General features: G+C 31.9%; 1 protein-coding gene across 1 annotated transcript in view; it reads left to right on the top strand.

The window, feature by feature from the left end:
* Col24a1 (collagen type XXIV alpha 1 chain) overlaps positions 1-25,806 on the top strand; it is a 393,162-nt gene that overhangs the window by 179,836 nt on the left and 187,520 nt on the right. The window contains exons 22-25 of the mRNA XM_046443140.2: positions 6,752-6,805; positions 8,008-8,052; positions 10,612-10,665; positions 12,994-13,038. Of these exons, the coding sequence (XP_046299096.1) occupies positions 6,752-6,805; positions 8,008-8,052; positions 10,612-10,665; positions 12,994-13,038 (198 nt within the window). The remainder of the gene's footprint in view (positions 1-6,751; positions 6,806-8,007; positions 8,053-10,611; positions 10,666-12,993; positions 13,039-25,806) is intronic.

The following is a 25,806-nucleotide window of genomic DNA, read 5'->3' as shown; positions in this document are numbered from 1 at the left end:
AGTAAAACTGTCTGACTAAAAGAAGCCTGTTTATGACAGACATTAAATATGAATTTGAGGAACTTGAATACTAACAAGCCCATGGAAGGTTTTTGTGTGTGTAGTTTTAAAAACAATTGTAACATGTAACTTAGGTTCTTACATTTTTCAACATTGCAGTATTATATGATAATACTTCATATGTAAATATATTATTGTACAGCAGATCTCTTTTTTCATCTTGCATGACTGAGATTCTATACTCTCTGAAGAACAACTTCTCATTGCCCCCTGCCCCAGTCCCTGGCAACCACAATTCTACTTCTTATTTCTATAATTTTGGACTATTTCAGTTACTTCCTAGAAATAGAATCATGTGGTATTTGTTTTTCTGTGACTGACTTATTTCACTTAACATAATGTCTTCAAGGCTTGTGTGTCTTATAGCATATGATAGGAGTTCCTTTTTTATGACTGGATAATATTCCATTGTTTGTATGCATCACACTTTATTTCATTCATCTGTAAATGGATATTTAGATGATTTACCCTCTTAGCTATTATAGATAAAGCTTCCATGAATGTAGGAGTGCAAGGTGCAAGTCTCTTCGGGACCTTGTTTTCAATTCTTTTGAATATGAATAAAGACCCCAAAGTCCTTTGCTCATTTTTTAGTTGTGTTGTTTGTGGCTTTACTATTGAATTATAGAAAACCATATTTTGTATCTTAACCCCATATCAGATATATGGCTTATAGATTTTTTCTCCCATTCTTATGTTGGCTTTTATTTTGTTGCTTATTTCCTTTTCTGTGTAGAAGCTTTTTAGTTTGATGTAGTTTCATTTGTCTATTTTTGCTTTTGTTGTTAGTGCTTTTGGTGTCATATCCAATAAATCATTTTAAGACCAATGTTATGAAAATTTTCCCCTACCTCTTTGTTTTATAATTTTCATTCTCACGTTTAAGTCTAATTCATTTTGAGTTGATTTTTGTGTATGATGTAACAATAAGGATTCAAATTTTATTCTTTTCCATGTGCATATACAGTTTTCTCAACACTGTTGAAAAGACTATCCTTGTGTAGTCTTGTCACGCTTATGGAAGATCATTTGTGTTATTCTTGGATTTATTTTTGATTTCCCTGTTCTGTTTCATTGACCTGTATGTCTGTGTACTTTTATGCCATTACCATTTTATTTTGATTTTGAAGCTTTGTAATATGTTTTGAAGTCAGTAAACATGAAACTACCAGCTTTTTCCTTCTTTTACAAGATTGTTTTTGAAATGGGGGCGGGGGGTGGTCTGTGTTTGTCAGCTCCTTATTGCATGAACAAAATACCTAACAAGAATAAATTAGAGGAGGAAAAGTTTAATTTGGCTCTTGGTTTCAGAGGTTTGGTCCATGGTTGGCTGACTTCATTGCTCTGGGCCTAAAGTGAGGCAGAGCATTATGGTGGGAGGGTGAGGGAGAGGAAAGCTTCTCACCTCATGACAGCCAGGAAGCAGAGACAGAAATTAAACTCACAGAGACAAAACATAACCCCCTAAAGCATATGCCCAGTGACCTACATGCTGTAGCCATATCCTACCTTCCTATAGTTACCGCCCAACACAGTAGTGGATTAATCCACTGGTTATGTTTCAGTTCTCATAATCAAATCGTTTTGCTTCTGAACATTCTTGCATTGCCTAACATGAATTTTCAGGGTGGGTGGGGTACACCTCATATTCAAACCATAACAAAAGTCCTTCATGGTTCTAAAGCTATATGATTTTTTTTTTTAATGGATACCAGGGATTGAACTCAGGAACACTCAACCACTGAGCCACATCCCCAGTCCTATTTTGTATTTTATTTAGAGCTGGGGATCTTAATGAGTTGCTTAGCACCTTGCTTTTGCTGAGGCTGGCTTTGAACTCACAATCCTCCTACCTCAGCCTCCCAAGCCACTGGGATTACAGGCATGCACCACTGAGCCCAGCTGAGCTATGTGAATTTTAGGACTACTTTTTCTTCTACAAAAGACAATCCTGGAGTTTGATCGTGATATCACTGACTCTATTGATCAAGTTCAGTAGTGTGGACATTTTAACAATCCATTAATAGCATGTCTTTCCCTTTATTTGTGTAATCTTTAATGTCATTCAGCAGTGCTTTATAGCTTTCAGTGTACAAGTCTTTCACTTCATTGGTTAAATTTATTCCTATGTTTTTTTATCACTTTTGAAGCAACTATAAATGGAATTGTTTTTCGATTTCCTTTACAAATTGTTTGTTGTTAATATGTTGATTTTGTATTTGGCAACTTTGGTAATTTCATTTGTTTCTAACAGTTTTGTTGTGGAATTGTTGATGTTTTCCACATATAAGATCATGTCTTCTATGACTAGAGATAATTTTACTTCACCCTTTCTAATTCACATGCCTTTTATTTCTTGTCTAGTTGCTCTATCTAGGACTTTCAATACTATGTTGAATAGAAGTGATGATAATAGGCTAGTTTTCCTTCTGCTATTAATTTTGAGTTTCATTCCATTGTAGTTGGAAAAAGATAATTGGTATGATTTTAGTTGTCTTAAATTTGCTAAGAATAGTTTTCTGATCTAACATGATTTATACTATAGAATGTTACTTATATTCCTTATGTAAAATAATGAATTTTCTACTGCTTTTAGATGCAGATGTTCTATGTATGTCTGTTAGGTCCATTTGGTCTACACAGTCATCCCCTGTTGTCTGTGTGAAATAGGTTCCAGAACCCCTATGCATCCCCAAATCTGTGGTGCTCAAGTCCTTCATATGAAATGACATTATATATATAAAATATGTATGTGTGTATATATATATTATATACATGTACATATTATTTAAAAGATGTATATAACCTATGTAAATATATATATATATATATATATATATATATATATATATATAATCTCTATATTACATGTAATATCTAACATAATGTAAATGTTATGTAAATAGTTGTTATACTACACTGTTTAGGGAATAGTAACAGGGAAAAGGTCTGAACATGTTCAGTGCACATTAAATTTTTTTGAAATATTTTGTGATCTATGGTTAAATCTTCAGATGCAGAAACTGCTGCCTATAGTCTAGTTCGTTTCCTGTGTATTTCCTTACTGGTCTGTCTGGGTATTTCTTTCATTATTGAAATCTACTGTTATTGTGTTACTATATCTCCTCTCACTTTTGTGAACACTATGTGTATCCTCAATCTAAAGCAAGTCTTTTTTGACAGCATATAATTGGATCTTGCATTTTAATTTATTCAGTTGCTCTGTCAATTTATTAGAGTTCAATTTACTCACATTTAAAATAATTGTGATAGAAAGAATTTACTTTTGTCATTTTGTTAGTTTTTTTCCTATTTATGGGGGTTTTATCCGTTTTGCTGTCTTTTTGTTTCACACATGGTTTTTATTCCTTTTTCATTTTCTTTTGCAAGTCTTCTATAGGAATATTCTCTGTAGTTACTATAAGACTTACATAAAATACAGTTATAGCAATCTATTTTAAACTGATAGTAATTTGACTTTAATTTCATATAAAAACTCTACTCTTTTATTCCATAGAAGATTTTTAGAGCTGTGAGATGATGAAGGAGAAGTTTTAGGAAAAATAATAATGGTAAATTATCAATATGAATGAGTGGTGCTGATAAGTGAATTATCAGTTCAGAAACTGTTGTAAACATTAATCAATGTATGATGTATAAGTAGAAAGGAAACTTACTGAATCCTTGTTTTATTCCATGTATTGTTTTATTTATTTCTAGAGAAACTTTATTATGCTAGTGGTAACATGATTCTATAGAAAAGAAAACCAAAGTTATATACCTAGTAAAACTCAATTTATGGTTGTAGGCATTTTATATATTTTTTTAAATCAGGTTTTGTTTGGTTTGGTTTGGTTTTAGTTTTGGTTTTGGTATGAGGGATTGAACCCAGGAATGCTTCACCACTGAGCCACATCCCCAACCCTTTTTTATATCTTATTTAGAGACAGGGTCTCGCTGAGTTGCTTAGGACCTCGATAAGTTGCTGAGGCTGGCTTTGAACTCGTGATCCTCCTGCCTCAGTCTCCCAAGCTGCTCAGATTACAGGCATGCACCCCCACACCTGGAAAAATCAGGTTTTTAACATGATAAACTCACTACATAGATTTACAATCTAATTGACACTACTGTTGATAGACTTTTATGGCCTTTTTTTTTTTTTTTTTGGTTAGTTCCACAAATGTTGATTGTTTGTCAAAAGACTGTGCAAACTTGCATTTAGAGTTTCTGTGCTCTATACTTGGCTACCAGATCAAATTTGCTAATTTAACAAATTTAAGTATTTTCTAATTTAAGTATTCTTTATTCTTATGATTTTGTCTGCTTAATCTATTAATTATTGAGAAAAGTATGTTAAAATTTTCCTGAGGGGCTGGAGTTGTGGCTCAGTGGTACAGTGCTTGCCTAGCATGTGCGAGGCCCTGGGTTCGATCCTCAGCACCACATGAAAATAAATAAATAAAATAAAAGTATTGTGTACAACTAAAGCAGTACATATTTTTTTAAAAATTTCCCGAAAATAGATTTTCTTTATCTGTTATTAATATTCAGACTTTATGTTATTACATGAATATAATTGAGAGTTTATTTTTGTGAAGAATATAGCTTTTTATTATTTTTAATGACTTACTTAACTTTAATAATCTGTTTTACCTTAAAATCTATTGGATCTAATATGAATATAATGAGCTATTTTGAGTCAGTAAATCCTTTGCATATCTTTTGTGGATATGTGTGTGAGCTTCCAATCTTCCTATATTTTTATATTTTAGGTATGTATCTTATAAATAGAATATAACTCTATGCTTTTTCTTAATTCAGTTTTTTAAATTCATTTAAGATTATTTGGTTTTGGAAAAGGACAGACAAGCAGCCTAGGTTTGCCTTCTTCCCTAACGGTTTGATTAGGGCTCTTGGACAATGGTGCCACCCAGGGTAAATAGCTATATTCACAGAGCAAAGGGACAGATTTCTCTTTAACCACTCAGCTGGTTATACCATGGATATGGAACTGATCCAGTTTCTTATACACATTCTCTAATCTAATCCTGTATTCATTGGGGTTTTTTGCTTCTCAAGATGATATTTCTAAGTTTTTAGTGTATGCTTATTTTTACTTATATGGTTTTATTAACATATCATAACTCAATACAAAATTGTTTGCACATATGAAAAATTTTTTGATCCTCCCAGAAAGGATCTTGCTGCTTCTTCTATATTCTCTATACTTTGCATATTCCTCTGCTTCTATTACAATTTCTGTTTAACAACTTTTATTTTAAAGGACCATCTTCTGTGTAAATTTTAAATTCATTAAGAACAGAGAGAACAGAGACTGAGTCTTATTTATACTCAAGGCCTAATGTTCAGTTTATTAAGTCTTAGGCATAGTAAAAATTAATAAAATGTCAGATGGAAAAAATGAACAAACAACTGAACTGAATGGTTAAATGTTAGCTATTGTGTGATAGGATTCAAGTATAAAAGCCTTTACATTCTGTACCTCCAATCAGTCTTTGACAATCTTTAAATCTTTCACTTTGAATTCTAGAAAAACAGTATTTTGTATATTGAAGAATTTGAAATCCTTATACCAATAAGGATTCTTTCAATTGTAACTAATGGAAATGCAACTCAAGCAGGCTTAATAAATGTGTGAAAAATTTAGGAACTCAGTCACTGTACCTAAGACCCCTAACAATATCATGAGAGCCCAATCACTCCTTTCTTCATTGTTTAATTCATTTATTTCATCCTTAGTCTCTCTCCTCTTGATGGTTTTCCCATTGTTCCCCCTTACCTCATCCTTAATGCTATTCCGTCTTCCCAACAGTTTCACTAAAGTTTGAAATTTGCTTTTACTAGACTGGTTTGGGGGTGACTTGATTGCTCAGGAACCAATTACTGTTTCTATGAGTGTAGAATATGCTGATTGACTTAGATTCCTGTCACATATCCAGTATTTTCAGTAAGGGGGTAGTCACACTCTTCTAATCATGAGGAAAGAAGTGTTTCCTTAAGGAAACATAGTTAAGAGAGTATAACTAAATAAGAAAAATGTTACCATGTTGAATAGATGTGTTTTCTAAATTGGGAAGTTCTTTTTTATAGTCACTTTGAACAAAGTTTTATTCAGAGAGCAATTTAATGTATATTCATTAATGAAAGAATTTCATAGCCTTAAAATTACTAATAAAATTTAGAGAGTAACTTTCTTCTGCAAATTGCCTTTCTCCTTTTACCAGGTTGTATAACAAAGGGAAATTAGTTGAAGAACATTTAATATGAATAATGAGTTCCAGACCCTGCTGGTCTCTTAACAGATATATATCCTCTCCATCTATTTTTTAGACTTGGTAGATACTCTATTATGTCAGATTAACAGTTGGATTCATTATTTTAAATTTAGAAAAACTCTGTCTAAAAAGGCAGAAGTTTTAAAATAAAATACTCAACAAATTGTTTGGACCTTAACATACTATTTAAAAATAAGTTTATTCTGTGTTGCCCAATTTTCAAATGCCTTGTAGTTTTCTGTTCATCTACTCTCCAATTTTGTTTTAATAACTTCTTAATGAAAAATGAATGGTACCCAAAAATACTACCCATCTCCAGATTAGAGCTGATTGATCAAAATATTAATTGGTTTATTGTTTATTTTGTTTGCTTACATTGCTATATTCTTTGATAGGGACTCCTTGGAAATAGAGGGCCTCCTGGGCCTCCTGGTCTCAAAGGAACTCAGGTATGGAGGAATGAATATCCAGTCAACAGCTTTTAGGTTCTCATTTTCCTTTTTTATTTTTCATGAAACTTTGGTTTTTGCTTAAAGAAATCATTGTCTTAGTGTGGACAACTTTTGACATGAAGGATGTCAAGTTACCATTTTGTACTGGAAATTATGGAATGGAATTTGGAATCATTTTACAGTGTTCTGTAAGTGATTCATGTCAGTGGTCTATAGTGGAATGTTGAAGAATCTGAACCCAGAATCTCACTCATATTTATTAGAATTTATATTATTTGTTACTATTTTATATTTGTAACCTATTAAATTATATTTTAATTGAATTGTGAATTAATAAGAAATGCTTATCAAATGAATAAGATTAATGATTCCAGGGAGGTCTATATATGTTGCTAAAATATAATATCAACTATGAACACCAGCTATTTATTAAAAGGTGAATAAATGAATATATTGAGTAAATATGTGTGTAAATGGTGTATGAATACATAACTTTTATTATTTTAGAAAACAATAGCTAGAATTTCTTTATTTTTTACGTTCATCATTAGTGTCTACCTATAATTTTTGATCCTTATAATAATGCACCAGATTTTATATTTTATGACATTATTTTACCCTAAGAATATTGGACCACAAATTAGTCAAGAATAAATTCTGTAAACAATAAGCCCCATTGGGGTAAGGTCTGATATGCCTGTGAATCACTATACCTTAAGATTCAAAAGCATATTTGTTGAGTGGATTAAGTATCAAAATGTACCTAAAGCAAACTATTCTGTATAAGTAATTTTAAAATATAGCAATGTGTATTGATTTCTGTCTGTTAAGAATTTAGTTGAGTTCCTCTCTGCGCCCAGCAAAGTAAAGATTATTCTTAATGAATGGTCTCAGTGTTTCTAATGCTGGTTTTGTGATATTGTAATCGTTTTCACTTTTCTCTACTCCCAATTTTTCGTGTATGACTTATCACATCTATCAACTTAAAAATAATCCAATAGCACATGTCCCTCTTAAAGTAGATGTTATTACAGAAGAAAATCAAATGTTATGGGATAATTCTAAGATAAAAGAAAATCACAGCATTATTTTTATCATATCTCAGAATTAGCTTCAGATCCCAGAATAAATATGGAGAATAAGTGATTACATTTTTAAGTGCTTATTTTAGGCCATGATATGTTCTGATCTTTTTTAAGGGAGAAGAAGGACCAGTTGGACCCTTTGGAGAATTGGGGCCTAGAGTAGGTATCATGTAAATAATTATCTATAAGTACTTCTCTTGAAAACAGCTTTCTGTAAATTGGGGGGGGGGTGGGAGTACTAAGGATTAAACCCAGAAGTGCTTAACCACTAAGCCATATTCCTAGCCTTTTTACGTATTTTGTTTTGAGACAGAGTCTCTCTAAATTGCTCAGAGCATCTGTAAATTGCTGAGGCTGGCTTTGAACTTGCTGTCCTCTTCCCTCAGCCTCCCAAGCCTCTGGGATTACAGGTGTGTGCCACTATACCTGGCTTGAAAATATTTTTAATAACATAACATTTTTATTAGTAGCAAAGGACAGAAATTTATAACAAATTGTAGTCATAAAATCTCCTCCATAAAGTAAACCAGTAACTGAAATTCTCCAGGAGTATTTGGAATTATACTATGCCTAATTACATATTTGTTTGATTTTTCAGTGGTTTTAGTAACTTGTGCAAATTATTTACAAGTTTCTCAAAAAATAATAGGAAGAAAAATACTTCATCAATTTTATTAATATTCTGGAAGTGTCTGTTTTCTAAGTGTATCAGTAAAATTATATAAAGCAAATGATAAGTCTCTCTTGACTCCTTTTTCATTGGATAATACCATATTTTGCTATATGAACTATTGTTTTCAAGTTCTGAAGATGAATTTGAACATTTTTGAAGTGCCTGCCTGATCAAATTTTACATTAAAATTAAGTAGTTAAGATAATGTATTTATTTTAAGAGGTATTAGATTCACATGAAATACATCGCATTCTCTTTTTTTGAAAACATAATAAATTTTAGGGTTTTTATGAATGTTTACCTTTGAGGAAAGAGTAATCATTTTATTTGTACCCTTATCTTACTAGAATATATATCACTACCATTCAGTTGAAAAGAAGACTTATTTTTATTTTTTGCAAGAAAAATAACATAAAAACTGTTATTTGAGCCCAGTAAAAGTGATCTTATTTTAAATTTATTTCCCTAGAAAACAAGAGAACCATATTTATCTCTTGTCTACTTAGTCTTAATACTTATTATTCTTGTTACTCTTGGTTGAAGGTCTGTTTGGGGACCATTATTTCTCTAAGTATGTCACATGAATCAACCCTAATCTTGAAACAACTCTGCAAGATATGGATCTCTTTTTTAAATGTGAAAATAAGGTTTCAGTGTTGCACACTCAAGTATAACGCTCTCAAAATAAATTTAGTGTGACAGAATTTAAATAGAACCAGAAGTTACGATTCCATCACAGATGCCCTGCATGGCTGATGTCAAAGAGATTATAAATGCACTGATATCAGATTCTAGGAGATTCTTTCAATAATGTGGATTCACTGTATAACTATTTCTTAATATGCTTCATGATGAGTGAGATTACATTATTAAACGTGAAAGGAATATTTTCACTTAAATTCTTTCCAACCAATGTAAATCAAATGAATTACTAAAATGTTATTGTAAAGATTATGGAAGACATTTAATAATTTGGACTCAATTAGATTTCTTATCCTGTATATCTTCAAATTAATTAAAAATTGACATTTAACAATAATAAAATGATTTTCAGTTCTTTGTGCTTGATTGGAAACCATTAGTAATTTTAAGCAAAGCAAAAGTAAAAATTAAAACAACTTCTTACCTGGAAGTTCTGAATGTAACTTTAAATTGCTAAATTTTGTAGTCAAAACAGAATGAGAGCCAGAGGGTTATTTCATTTAACTTCATTTTAGAAGGAAAAAAATGTGAGGTTTTTTTTAATGAACAGCAATAATAAAATCATACCTAGTCAATACTGTAAATTAGTGTTGTATTTAGTACTGAATAACTGAACAAAAAAATGAGGAAGGCATGCAAGAATAGGTTTGAGGGTTAAATTAAGAGGTGAATTTTGGACATTTTAGTTAGATATGCTTGTTGTTGCCAACATACTTTTTTAAAAATATTTTTTTGGTTGTATATGGACACAATACCTTTATTTTGTTTATTTTTAATGTGGTGTCAGGATCTAACCCAGTGCCTCATGCATGCTTGGCAAGTGCTCTACCACTGAGCCACAACCCCGGCTCCTGCCAACATACTTTTGTATATGCTTTTTTTCTACCTGTGTGTTCTTCCTTCAGATATCCACATAACTTGTCCCTTTCTTTAAGACTTCACTTAGGTGCCACATTTTCAGTGAGACTGAAAATTAGTGTTGTAAATTAGTGTTCTTCCCTGGAAATATCAAAAATTTCAATAAAACTCCCACAACAGTCTATATTTCCTTCCTTGCTTGATTTATTGTCCTTCATTTTATTTACCACCACCTATCATCCTAACTTGATATATATATGCATATATTTGTTATGTTATTTAAAATTACATATAATTTTATAAGTGTATATGACATAATTTTTAAAAACTAACTTTTTAAAAAATTATGTCATCTTTACTAAAATATAAGCTTTGAAGTATTTCATTTTATAGTAGTTTATATTTTGTAGCCCTTAGAAAACTTTCAGAAATGAGAATAACTAAACATAGCTCTTTTTTTTTTCTTTCATTCGGTTCTCTTATAGGGAAAACCAGGTCGAAAGGGATATGTGGGTGAACCAGGACCAGAAGGCTTAAAGGTAAAGGATCTGATTTTATTATCAGTTTTAAAATTTTCAAAAAGGTAAAAGTCTGACTTTCATACAAATATGAAATGAGTACAGGTCAACTTACAGGGAACCAGTAAGATGTTAAGAATAGTTCAAAGGGCAATTGAGAATATATATATTTATATTCATATTTGTATAGATATGTAATTAATTAAGAATGTTAGGATAAGATTTGTGGTTAAATGACAGCTCACAGGGAATCCAACTGGGAGCTGCCATCAGTCAAACTGGCAAGAAAGTGAATCTTATTCATTAATGATGTCACATTCCTCCCTAGAATGACATCAGAATCTAGGCTACTTTTGTATTATGCAGGAAATGGGAAAAAAAATCTGTAATGTTTGTTATTCCCCATCTGTCACTAGAAGTTGTGATTCAGTGCATCATGTAACTATTTACTGGGAACTCCCTGAGGAACCACTTGAGAGTTGTTTAAGGGTCACCAACTTTCACAGAAACCTAAGATCTCTGTTTTCTTCCTGGTCCTAGGGAAATCAAATCAATCAATCAATCAACATCTCTCTCTCTCTCTCTCTCTCTCTCTCTCTTTCTCTCTCATCCTTTTCTCCCTCCCTCTCCCTCTCTTTACTTTCTGAAAACTAAAGCAATAATGAACATTATCTGTTCTGCACATAACTTCTTTCTGCCTATTAACATAAACCTCCTCTGAGAATCACTAACACAAAGGGTTCATTTTGAGGGGGGCAACTTCTGGATGAGGAAGAAAAAAATACTAAAAAAAATTAATAATCTATATGTTATTCTGCCATAAAGTAGACACAGGGTGTCTAATGATCTTTCTGTCAAGCGCTAGATACTAGAACTTACTCAAACTTACTCAAATGCTTCATTCTTTTCTATTTACCTAACTGCACACAAAAATTGGAGGGAAAGTTTGTATAGACTTTGAAAGTTTATCTCAAAGTAATTTATTCATGATAAATATTTCAGTCAATTAAATCAATATTCTTCAATAGAAATATTATGTGAACCACAGATGTGACCCACATTATCAAGTAAAACAAGCAGGTGAAATTAATTTTAATAATATATTTTATTTAACCCAAGATACAAAATATTATCCTTTTAATATGTAATCACTGTTAATATTAGCAATGAGATAATTTTGTATTCTTTGTTGGTATAAAGGTTTTACAATCTAATGTGTATTTTACACTTATGATACATTTCAATCAGACCAACCCATTTCAAATAAATATTCACAACCCACACATCTTCTGGGGTTATAGTGTTCAGTATCTTAGCATCTTACCGCTCTACACTATAATATAACTTATAATTTTTAGACAGAAATTGATGTTTAGTATCCCATTTCTGTGATAAACTACATTTCTTTCAGATTCACTATTTGTGGTACCCTAAACTTAATCCTCTACCTTTCATTTACTTATACCTTTGCTCATGCCATTTTTCACCACTAAAAATGACCGTTTCTTATCAGCACTTAAGTATTCCCTATTTGATAGGGCCCTGATACAGTATCATAATTCATTATTTGAAGTCACTAATTGTTGGATTTTGGAAAAGTAATATGGTGCACATATTGTTTTAACAAACATTGCCTGCAAGCAGTAAGACACTGTAACATAATCAGATTAATATTTCTGCAATGAAGTGTAAGGGAATTCAGATTCATTGGAATAAATCAAGACTATAAATGATCTCGAGATTATCCAAATAGGTCAAGATTGGCACCAAATGAGTTTTGGAAAACTTTGGGTTTTAAGAGATCTATAGATGGCAAAATTGTGGAATATATAATACTTGTCCAGTGCTGCCAGCTTTTGCAACTTAAACTCACAGGATACTTGCCTCTACATAATCCTTCTATAATTATCTGTGGTAATTTTCCTCTTCTACTTGAGCAAATAGAGCAACCCTATGGGCAAGAATTTAATTTTATTCTTATATCATTGTTCACAGTGCCTGCCATACTACCTTTGACAGAGTACAAATAAAATAAATATTTTACTTAAAAAAATTTTGTTTGTAAAGTGTTTTTAAAGTGAATAAAAGTAATGAATAGAAGAAAGTAGTTTAAGATAATATTTTATTACTGTTTGAATGAATATTTATTAATAGTTTATTACTGTTTGGAAATGGAAGTAAAGCTACATTCCATGGAAATATTGTAACAGAGTTTTGAATAACTCAGATTTCCTTTGCCTTTTTTAAGGGTATGTTTTGATAATTACATAAAAATGAAAACAGAAGAGCAGTCATGACTAATTTTGTTGAAAAATAATACATTTTATAAATTTATATTCTTATTATCAGGGAGAAACAGGAGATCAAGGAGATATTGGAAAAATTGGTGAAATGGTAAGCTGTTTTATGTGCTTACTTTCATTATTTTTATCATTTGTAATCATTTTTAGGAATCATGCTAAGCATAATCAGTTAACCACAATTATGTTAGCAAGAATCAGAGTAACATCTACTAAAATTTTCAATTCATTTTTACTGTTTCTATTGACAAATAAAGCCTATTATACAAAAGAGAAATGAATTAAAACAACAATATTTTTATCTAAAATTAGGTTTATGATCTTAACTCTGTTTCTTATATTTGATATTCAATTTTAGTTCTGATAACTTCATTCTAAATTTTACTTTGTTATTTTTTTTGTTGTTTGCAGTGATTTCATTTTTTACCTTTATTACTTTAAAAATTTTTTATTGGACTTATTTTTTAATACATGACAGTGGAATGCTTCACAATTCTTATTACACATAACAATTTTTCTTACCTCTATTTGTATATAAAGTGTGTTTACATCAATTCATGTCTTCATACATGTACTTTGGATAATGATGTCTATCACATTCCACCATCCTTACTAATCCCCTGCCCCTTCCCTGACCCTCCTACCCCTCTTCCCTATCTAGAATTCATCTATTCCTCCCATGCTCTCCCTCCCTACCCCACTATGAGTCAGCCTCCTTATATCAGAGAAAAACATTTGGTATTTGTTTTTCTGAGATTGGCTAATTTCACTTAGCATTATCTTCTCCAGCGCCATCCATTTACCTGCTAAATGCTATGATTTTATTCTCTTTTATTGCTGAGTAAAATTCCATTACATTTTTTTATCCATTCATCCACTGAAGGGCATCTAGGTTGGCTCCACAGTTTAGCTATTGTGAATTGTGCTGATATAAACATTGATGTGGCTGTGTTGCTGTAGTATGCAGATTTTAAGTCCTTTGGGTATAGTCTGAGGAGAGGGATAGCTGAGTCAAATGGTGATTCCATTCCCAGATTTCCAAGGAATCTCCATACTGCTTTCCATATTGGGTGCACCAATTTGCAGTCCCACCAGCAATGTATGAGTGTGCCTTTTCCCCCACATCCTCACCAACACTTGTTTGTCTTCATAATAGCTGCCATTCTGACTGGGGTGAGATGGTATCTTCGAGTAGTTTTGATTTGCGTTGCTCTAATTGCTAGAGGTGATGAACATTTTTTCATATATTTGTTGATTGATTGAATATCCTCTTCTGAGAAGTGTCTGTTCATGCCTTGGCCCATTTATTGATTCGGTTATTAGTTTTTTTGGTGTTTAGCTTTTTGAGTTCTTTGTATACCCTAGAGATTAGTGCTGTATCTGATGTAGGGGGGGTAAAACTTTGCTCCCAAGATGTAGGCTCTCTATTTGCCTCACAGATTATTTCTTTTGCTGAGAAGAAACTTTTTAGTTTGAGTCCATGCCATTTATTGATTCTTGGTTTTAATTCTTGCACTATAGGAGTCCTATTAAGGAAAAATAAGAGACCCAGAATAGCTAAAGCAATCCTTAGTAGGAAGAGTGAAGCAGGTGGCATCACAATACCAGACCTTAAACTATACTACAGAGCAATAATAACAAAAACAGCATGGTATTGGCACCAAAACCGACTGGTAGACCAGGATACAGAATACAGGACACAGACACTAACTCACAAAATTACAATTATCTTATATTAGACAAAGGTGCCAAAAACATGCATTAGAGAAAAGATAGCCTCTTCAACAAATGGTTCTGGGAAAACTGGAAATCCATATGCAACAAAATGAAATTAAACCCCTATCTCTCACCATTCACAAAACTAAATTCAAAATGGATCAGGGACTTAGGAATACAACCAGAGACCCTGTGTCTAATAGAAGAAAAAATAGGCCCTGATCTCCATCATGTGGGATTAGGCCCCAACTACTTTGTTCTTTTTTATTATTAAAATGTTTATTAAATAATAAGTATTAGTTTGAAGATTTTTTTTTTAATTTGAATGTGTGGGGTAAACCAAGAGGCAGTGAACTGGAAAGTACAATTACTTTTCTCAAATAGTTTGTATTATTAACTTCCCATTGCTATGCAATATAAGCCTTCAAATTATATTTGATTCAGGTTTGTTAGAACTAATTTTTTTCTATAATGAGGTAAGCTAGCTAAAATATTTTCTTAACATATGAACCCACATAATATATATTAAATGATAAATTAACATAAGTGAATTTATTTACAGTGTACTAAGTTAATTGTCACAAAGAAAGTGGTATGATTTGATAACTTAGTAATCAAATTCCCTGCAGCTTACCTTACAACTTATATCAGAAGTAAAATGTTCTGTAAAATTGTTTTGTAAGTTCAAGTAATTAAACAATCATAAACTCTGGTCTTATAGTATAAAACAAAATTTTCTAGCCATTATTAATGAAAATAAGCATAGCATTGTCTTAGAAGATCACTGCTACTCTATTACCTGAGTGATTAGAAGGGTAATTTTTTGTTCTTTTTGCTAAGATATGTTAAAGGCTCAGTGGTAGAGTGTTGCTTAGCCTGTAAAAGGCTCTGGGTTCAATCCCTAGTACTGCCAAAAAAACCAAAGACATTCCAGTGGAGGGTTCATACCAGTTATATTATTCAGAATTTCTCATCAAATAAGATTATACCTTATATTTCTCTGAGGTCAATCAAAGAACTTAAATTCTGGCATTTCTGAGTGCCAAATTGATAAGGAAATGTATGCAAACTAGTGTATCAAATTTAAAATTCTAATGAAGAGAATCTTTTCTTAAAATAGCATTTTATATATTAGATCTTTAAGTATTATTTACTTTTACCTGCTGGACTGGTTCCACACAGTATAGGAAATCATTGCCAATGCTGTCCAAAGAGGAGGTGGGCTGTCTTGGCAGATAATAGGGTTTTGTCACTGGAAGGCAAATAACATTATTGATGATTTGCTATGTGTCAATCATCAGCTAATGCTAAGTGATGTTTCATGTTAGGTATTTTGTTTAATTCTCAGTTTTAAAACATATATTTTGTTATTCCAATTTTTAAAATGAGGAAACTATAGCACAGGGAGAAACCAGTTTAAAATTACATAACTAATAAATATTGATGAACTGAGATTTAAACTAAACCAAACTCAAAATCCAAATTTCCACATTATATTATGCTGTGATATTTTAATATTAGTTGACAACAATTTGGCATAGATGTGGAGATATACTTTACATGTATGCAAATGTATGCAAACTAGTATATCAAAAATTATTGAGCAAAGGACATTCCCAGCTCTGAGATTCTTTCTCGTCAGGATTGTGAGATAATTTTTTTCAATTACTGCCTACATTGAGTTAATTCAAAAATATATAATGTCTGAAGAATATTTGGGTCTCAGTAATTCCAAGCTTTATTTAGTCTTATTAATTTTCATATCTTATAAACACATTTCATCTAGTCCAGAGTTTTTTTTGCCAAGAATACTTGAGAGAGATGAGAAGATAGTTGTACTTCATGACATCAGTCTTTTAATTTTGGGATATCCCAACTTAAACTAATATTTACTTTTTTAAATCTTTTTTTACAGTCATGTAAATTGCCTTAACTGGACACCCTCCAGTTTTATTTGTTTCTTTCTAGATATACACTAATTAGAACCAAACTTGTGATAGAGCATTCCAAACACAGCAATGTCATCTATATTTTATGTCTGTATGCATATCACAGTCATTTTCTGTAAAGAATTGTAATGTCCCCTAAATATGTCTGTAATTTCAAAAAACGCCTTCCATTGCCCTCATTCTAGCGTCCCATTTTTTACAAGTAATCTAGTTTTCTCACCATCACTAACACTTCTTTCTGTCTAAGTTGTCTAGGATAAAAGTACTTGAAGAACTTTAAGGAAAAGGAAGAATGTACTTTTTCAGTATTGGTCAAGAGATCAGAATTAGGATGAATAGATTGCCTGTATAAGGGATCTGTTTTTTGTTTAATATAGATAAGAATATTTTAATAGAAATTCTAAGGCTCAAATAAGCTATTCCATACAGTGATTCAAAAATTCATTATTGAAAGGTTTAATGACTCTTCTCAATCATTAATTCAGCAAATATTTACTAATTGAATTAGGCATATTTTGAACCTGTGATCTCTGTCTTTGTGAAACTTAGAGTTAATTGGAAATTTTACAGACATTAAATAATCACCTAAAGAAATACATAATTATAAACTGTGATACATTCTATAAAGGTGAAGTTTAAGGGGACTATGGCAAGGATGCCAAATTTAGATCAGAAGATGAGAGAAGGCCATTTTGAGAAAACAACTGAGTTGTAACCATAAAGAATAGTATAAATGGTGGGAGTTAGCGGGGGGAGAAGAGAAAGAACATTGCTTCCTCATCATTATACAAAATACATGTATGAAGATGTGAATTTGGTGTCAACATGCCTTATATATAATAAGAGATTTGATAAATTATGGTATAATGGTGTATTAAGAATTATAATGCAAAAATAAATAAATAATTTTTTAAAGAACATTACTGTATATACAATAAAACATATTTCCTACTTTTGCCACTTATCTCCCTTCAGGGAAATTAATTAAGATCTCTAAATATTTACTTTCTCAGAATAAAAAGGGTAAAAATAACTACCTCATAGGGTTTCTTATTAAACATAACATGCATAAAGCGCTTGGCACAGTGGGAGTCACAGTAGGAGTCACACGGGAAAATTTGATAGATTATCTGCTGTTCTTGTGGTAATGTTTACAGTTACATGTGACAGCTTTAGGGGGGAAAGCAGTTAGCTATTTGTGGACCTGAAATAAAGTTAGTTTCGATAGACTTTGGTGAACAAAGAGAAAAGCCATCTGAGATGTTACTAGCGAGGAGGCAAGAACCAGTCATTTAGGAAATTGTTATTACTTGATACTAGAATCAATGAGGAATCAACGAATATCCTAAGTAAGCCAATACTGTGATTAAGTTTGGTCTTAGGATTAGTCTGGTTCTATTGGGAGGTTAGAACATGGTTGAGAGGATAAGTAGGAAGGAACAAGCCAGTTAGGATGCTGCTGCAGTAGTCTGAATCAGGATGATGGCAGTGTTTATAAAAAGAAGTGGATGAATTTGAGATACACTTGTTTGAGGTTATAGATCAGACAAATGTAGGCTACAAAAAAGGGGGGTGGTGTTGCCTGATTCCACACTGGAGTTCATTCAAAATCAAAAAGAGGTGAAATCAGCAGGGAAATTTAAAAAAAAAAAAAGAAATCTGCTTATTGAAGACCTAGTATTATTTCTCATTATCTTGGTATGACCCTTGTAAAATAAATCTTCTTATTGCCATTCTATAAATGCAGAAACTGAAATTTATTGAAGTTATATAGCTAGTGAGAAATGGATCTGGATCTCAAATACAAGAAAGTCCTTAGCATACAGTATTTTTTGATAGCTAAACTATTTATTATTTGTCAGGAATATTTTGGTTCATATAATGTCTAAGTATAATTCCAATTCTAACATTCTATGACTCTTTCATAAGAATTTTATTGCTTTTAGTCTTCCTGTCATCTGCCAATTTGACTTCTTTTTTCTCGCCTTTTTCTAGTTTCATTATGTCTTTCTGAAGCTGGAGCAAACAGAACTAGAGTAGGTATTTTAGAGAAAAATGAAATCACAACTTTGTCTATGAGTAGAACAATGACTACTATTATGTTACTCTATTGTTGAGGCTACTCAAAACCATGCAGGCATTTTCCTCTAACAGGAAACTGGAGATGCATTTAGAAAATAATCAACAGTGTCCCTTAGAAATTTATAATAGTCTGTTAATCTAAATATAAAATATGAATGTTATTCCATAAAGTGTCCTTGATTTCATTAATTTTCAGTTACCACATTTCTGCCCACTTGAAGAGATTCATGACTAGTCTCTAATTTAGCCATATTGATTTATCTCTTAAAACATAACCCATCTGTTTTGATTAATTTTAACTTATTCATTCCTTAATTTATCAATTTAGCAAGATTTCATAAGCAATCTCCTGTATCCTCTCTTTTCCTGCCTTCCCTCTGGCATGTTAACACAGTAAGTGACTGTTGAACAAGAAGAATGAGGAAGAAAGACCATGAGTTATCCTCAAAATCAGGCACTCCACTTTTCAACACAAAACCTTAAGAATCATAGATCCTCTGTTGCCTGATTCCACACTGGAGTTCATTCAAAATCAAAAAGCGGTGAAATCAGCAGGGAAATAAAAAGAAAGATATCTACTTATTGAAGACCTAGTATTATCTCACATTATCTTGGTATGATCCTTGTAAAATAAATCTTCTTATTGCCATTCTATAAATGCAGAAACTGAAATTTATTGAAGTTATATAGCTGGTGAAAAACAGATATGGATTTGAAATACAAGATTTCTATCTATAGTTTTAAGGCTCTATTCTCTGCATCAAGTAATCATCAATTTGTCCTGTTTTTAAATATAACCTTGAAATACTTAAAGTTTTTAAATACCTACATATTTAAATATAACCTTGAATTAGTGGGTAGGAATATTTGAATTAATAACTAGGAAGATTTGAAAACAGACCAAGTAAAATTTGATTACCCTAAGCCAAGCTAGCAATTTTGTTTTTAAAATATTTTCAAATGTTATTGGTTTCTGAGGAGTATGGAAACAATGTATTTATAATGGAAACAGGACAGATTGTGAAGAAGATGAAAAAATAATTTAAAAGTGCTCAGCATAAAACACCATTTAATGTCATAGTTTTGCTGCTCTCTGATAGAACTGCCATGAGATTAGTTTGATACATGTTTATTTTATTTTATGAGTATCATTTATTCTTTAAGAGGACAATTCCAGCTTTAAAGGGATCTACTTAAATCATAAGAAGTCATGAATGCCCCAGAAGATGGTGGCAACATTTAACCAAACAATAATAACCAAAACTCTACCGGTTGCCCTAAAGTAGGACCTCTAGTGTCAGTGCCATTCTCTTAAAAAATATCATCTGTTCTTTCCTAACTTTAAGCTACACGTATCTATAGCACAACTGCAAACCTATTGCATTCCTTCTATATGGCTGAGAGTATTAATTTTTCTCAAGGAATGGGATGCTGCATAAAACGTATATCCATGACACATTTCATAATCAGAAGGATCTTTACCTAAATACAGTGAAAATAATTACCATTTATTGAAACCCTGTTATATGCCAACTGTTTTGAATAATTTATATCATTTAATCCTTTAATAAAGGCTCTGGGAAATCATTATTATTATTTCTATTTTATAAAAATGGAACTTATATTTCAGAGAAGAGCCAGGTAGTAAAGTACCTGAGATGGGACTACAAAGAAAATATCTCTAACTTTGCCATCATCCTGCTTCATCTTAATAATTAGCTGAATATTTCTGATTTTATTTTAAACCAATACCTGACATCCCACCCATGTCCCATGTGGGCGGCAGAATTGGGGGATCCTCTTCATGGAGTAGGCTGGCTGCAGAATAAAAGCTAAAAGAAGAAAATGGTGAAAATCCACAGTACATGAGAAGTAATTTTGAAAAGCAAGGGCAGCATGGCTCTTCAATCTTAGGGATCGAGCTTCCACACTGGAAAGAAAGAGAGCCCACACTTGCTTTATTTATATGGAGGGACATCAAAGGTTTTTTCATGGAATGTTCTTTGGCAAATAAGGTAGGAGGTGGGCTTTCCAGTTCCCATGCATTACTCCCAACTCCGTATCTACAAGAGCTGTACCATTAGTAGAGTGGGGGCAAAGATCCCATGTCTTGGGAAGTCTGATATACATGGGAAAGCCAGGATTGTTCCCAAGGAATGACCTATGTTCCCCATGGCTTGGTACTGAGTAAAGACCCCCTCAAGTAGCTTCACAGGTGGCTTCCCACACTGATGTCTTATTATTACTACATGAAGTTAGAAGTCATGGGACCACAAGTGCCACATTATTTTTTGAAAAACGATTCTTCAAAAATCACAGCATGTTAAAATATTTTGGTCTTAGGATCATGTATTTGACATTTATCATCTTTAAAATGTATGAATAGCATCACTTATCTGATTAAGAAACCATAATGAATTATTTTCTCTAGAAATTTCATGCCCGTGAAGGCATAGAAAATTAGAAGGGACTGTGACTGAGTGGCAGCCAAAGTGAAAATACAGAAAGTATGTGGACATATCAGTGGGTATGAATGGAGAAGATATATGACATTCAAATTCAGGTACACTGAAGGAACATGAATTTTAAAAGGACAATCTTACCCAACCCACCATTCTCTGAAAACTAGTTACAGGAAACTCCAAGGTGAACTACTATTTCACAGTGAGTTGCCAGTGGTTTTCTTAGATAAGAGATTTACCTAAGAAAGTCACCAAATTTCCAGGTACATTTGAGGTACTGACAGTTGTGTAAGGATTTCTGGGTCTTTTGGACTATCAAATATACCATTTTGTTGAACTGACAATTGTGGCATCTCTTTGTAAAAGCAAAGAAAATTACTAGAAAAAATCATAAATACTGTATTAGCTACAGTCCTACAGTACTTTTTCTACAGAGGTGAAAGCTAAAGGGCATGGATAAGTGAGGACAGAAAATTCTTCACACAAAAAGAAACATTTTTAAACTAGTAGTAAGAGATAAATCAATATTAAATCATATGTAAGTTGTTACTAAGCAGGAAGTAATAAAAATGAAAAAAGTTCACATGATTATAATATAAAAACAAAAAGGCAAAATTTCTATCCATAGGAAAAGGAAAGATATAAATGATGCTGTTCATTTCTGTTTCTATAACTAGAAACAAAAGTTATAGAAAACAAGCATACCTTGAATATATATGAATACCTGTGTGCCTCATTTTATATTCAGCATACTGTTTTATTTTCTCCTTGGTAAATATATACTTAGTTACTATTAAAATAAAATATTTCAAGAAAAGGAATAAGATCTATCATTCTGTGATCATATAGATTCTGCATCATTTCTGTAATGATAGAGAAAACAAGGTATTTGTAATCATGTCATATTAAAGTCAAATACTTTCTTAGGAGAGGCCAGATGGGGGAATGTGATTTTTCTGTAATAATTCTCATGCAGAAACATCAATTTGAAAAACTATCCACACTTGCAAATAACTTCACAAGAGTTAAAGAAACCAGGTGAGAGAACATAGTACCTGGTTATAACATAATGAGAAAAGACCAGTAGGAAGAACAATTTTACATTACCCACATCATCTCTCCCAGAACTCCAAGTGGCAATGTGGAGAGAGATACAATTCACATAGGGAAAAGAGGGAAGTAAGCATAAGATTTCGATGAATCCCAACACCACACCCACCACACTAAAACCCTGCATTGGGCAGACCTCTGTCGCCCCTGACTCAGCTAGTTCCTGTAGGCCAAGCCTAGCCATCTGCCCTGGTATCAGATAGCACACAACATGTAACTCACATCTAACAGTGCCCTACTGGCTATATATCCAAAGAAAGTAAAATCAGTATGTCAAAGCACTCCCATGTTTCTTGCAACACTTTCACAAAAATCAAGACACAAAATTAACCTAGATTTCATCAATGGATAAATGGACTAAGGAAAAAAAATATATATATATATGCGCTATTCCACCCTAAAAAAGAATGGGGGAGGATACCCTGTTATTTGTATCATATGGATAGAACTTTAAGTTGAGTGAAAATAATCTAAGAAAGACAAGTACTACATATTCTTGAAGAATATTAAGAGTAGATGATAAGTGTTCTCACCACAAAAAAACAATGGCTATGTGAGGTAATGTATATGTTAATTAAACATGCTATATATAGTAAATAAATATAATTTGATCTATTAATTTAAAAAATAGTAAGTGTCTCAGATTGCACAAATTGAAATATCAATAAAAGATACCCTTTCAAAAGAATCAAAAGAAATATTAAAATAGAACTTTTTCCTTCCAATAGCATCAGTGTTTTTTAGATGTGAACATTTAGTGTGCTTACTATCTAGAAACAATTTGCCTATTAACCTTCTAAGAGAATATAATATTGAATACTCTGTCTATTTTAGAATTTTTCTGGTTTTTAAGGGTTTATTCCTAAAGGTTATTTTTAAATTACATTTGATATAATTCTGTATTTGGGTCTTGGTCATTAAAGTTTAGAATCCAAATAGGTTTAAAGATCATTGTTGTATGATTTAAAATAGGTTCATTGTATATAAATATGTGTTTCTCATACTTTTCTTCATCATGTACTTATATTTTTGTGTTTCAGAAGAATATTATCATTTATTCTGTCATTCAAAAGATACTTAATGAACACTTACTGAATGCTAGATAAACAGTTAAGTAAGATTTGATCCTTAACTGGTTTATGATGTAGAAAATAATTATATACATAGCTTTGCCAAAACATTCATCCTGTTTTGGATACTTTAAGAAAATAACTAAAATTGTTTTGATGGCTATCACAAGGACATATGTGTTGATAGAGAAACTTTTCTCTTTGGCTAAAAATATGTTTCTATTCTGTTAAGTAGGGATATTATAAAATTTAACCATAGCATTTGAGAAAATGGAAGCTCTATTTTTTATATAAAAGGTGTCTAGAGCTGTCATTTTGCAAGTAAAAGGGGGTGCTAAAAGAATTCTTTAGAAACTACTCTTTTGCATTTATTGCTAGTATACTATCTTATTTTATTTATATATTCATATATCAATAAAAATGGCAAAGATAGAATTCTAACAACATTTTTTGTGCTCAGGATACATAAGATGGGGAATACATTGCTTCTTCCTATTTCAAAAATGGCATAGACTAATGGAAATAATGGTACAGGACAGGGTAATGGTGTTGCTTTGGACTGCCTGTTAACATTCCACTCTTATAGAAGGTGGTGGCTGAATTACAAATTGAGAGTAAGGCTAGTAAAATATCTTTGTGGTTCTGATTTTTTTAAAAAGAGATCTAAGATCTATGAAACGAATGTACTAAATTTTAAAACTTAGGAATTACAATGTGACAGGAGTTGGCAAACTTTTCTCTAAAGGACCAGATAGTATATATTATAGGCTTTCAAGACATATGGTCTTTGTCACAACTACTCAACTGCTGCTGTAGTATGAAAGCTACCACAGACAATACATAAATGCATGAGCCTGGCTCAGTTTCCAGGGAAACTTTATTTACAAAAACAGACGTCTGGCAGAATTGGGCCTACATGCTGTAGTCTGTTTTTTCCTTTATTTGTGATGCACCAGGTTTATTGAATCTGCCATATGTGCATTGTTTCATTATTTTATCATTAACAACAACAACAACAAAAACACTAAACAAAAATGTGATTTCTTCAAATTTTACTTTCAAATCAGGAAACAGATTCAAATTAGCAGACATATTCTGTTATTACCACTCATTAGCTTTATGTGCTGATTGTGAACATAATGAATTTATTTGCATTTATATGTAGATCGCATGTATATCCAAAGTACTCTATTAAAATGAATCATTTTTTTCCTCTAAAAAATACTTTAAGAACCTTATCAGGAAATATTGTCAAAAACAATGAAATCTGTTCTTTATGTGTGTGTGTTCATTTGAAACTTTTTCTAAACATTACACATATTTTTGAAGTTTCACTTTAAGAGTCATAGCATTTCCACATATTAAGTTTTATTGAGTTTTTCTTTCATTAATTTTGAAAAGTTTTCAGGGAGTATAGTATTAGACTTTTATTTCCTACTGGGTTGAGACATTTTACATTTGAACTCTGTCCTTTGCTTGTTAAACAATTATTTTTCATCTACTTTACTCAACAGTCTTATGGGGAGTACCATAGAATTTTTGTTCAGAAAATACTTTTTTACTATTAAAAAATAATGAAGTGAAATATGGACTTTATTTTTACCATAAATACAGCCAACTCTGTGTTTTATGGAAAACTTTTTATACATATATAGCCTTTTCATTTTCAATTATAGATGGATCTAAAGATAGTAATAGCCAACATACAAAGTTTATATGCTTGATTTTTTTCTGAATAATGAAATTTGGAAAAACTCTGTGACAAAAATCTGTTTCTCTGGTGTTTCAGTAATATAATGAGAAACAAAAATCCGTTTGCCACCATTAAAATCAGAAAAAAAACCTAGATAATTGGCTCCTTCAGAAATGCAAGGGGAATGGAACACAGTAGATTATCTGGAGGGAAATGATTCCTTGAAGCTTGAAAAATATAGATGGTAAGAATTTTTTACCCTGACAAAGATCTCCTACAGTATATCCTTCACTTATCTTTATAGTTGTTACTTTCCACACCTCACAGCTTCTCCCTTATGATCTTGCCAACCAGGCCACTCAGTACTTATTAAGCATAACCCACTTATTAATTTGTGCTTTTGTTTCAGGCCATTTCTGTCACCTCTAAAGACCTTTACTTTCCTACCTCATTGTCTGATAAGCATCAACGTTTGAGACCTATCTCAACTGACCTGCTCAACTATGAAGTCTTTTCAATCTCCCTGCCCCATTTAATTCAGGTTTTCTCTGTGAGGCCCTTCGATGCTTTAACACCAGTTTTGTGGTCCTTAGCATATTTTACTTTATATCACAGTTACTTTTTATTTGAACTATCCCTACAGAAAAGTCGTCCATGACTGCCGGGTTTCTGTTCTCGCGACTAAAAGGCTCAGGGGTCACTCCAGTTAAACTGGGCTAACTGGGCTGCATGAAATAACCACACAAGAGACAGAAATACCTTTTTCTTTGGGGTCGCTGT

This window comes from Marmota monax, unplaced genomic scaffold (assembly GCF_021218885.2).
Source record: "Marmota monax isolate L192 unplaced genomic scaffold, Marmota_monax_Labrador192_F-V1.1 WCK01_AAM20220418_F8-fsc00046, whole genome shotgun sequence".
NCBI lineage: Eukaryota > Metazoa > Chordata > Mammalia > Rodentia > Sciuridae > Marmota > Marmota monax.
Note: the sequence above shows the minus strand (reverse complement) of the source record. Positions and strands in the feature narration are given on the sequence as shown.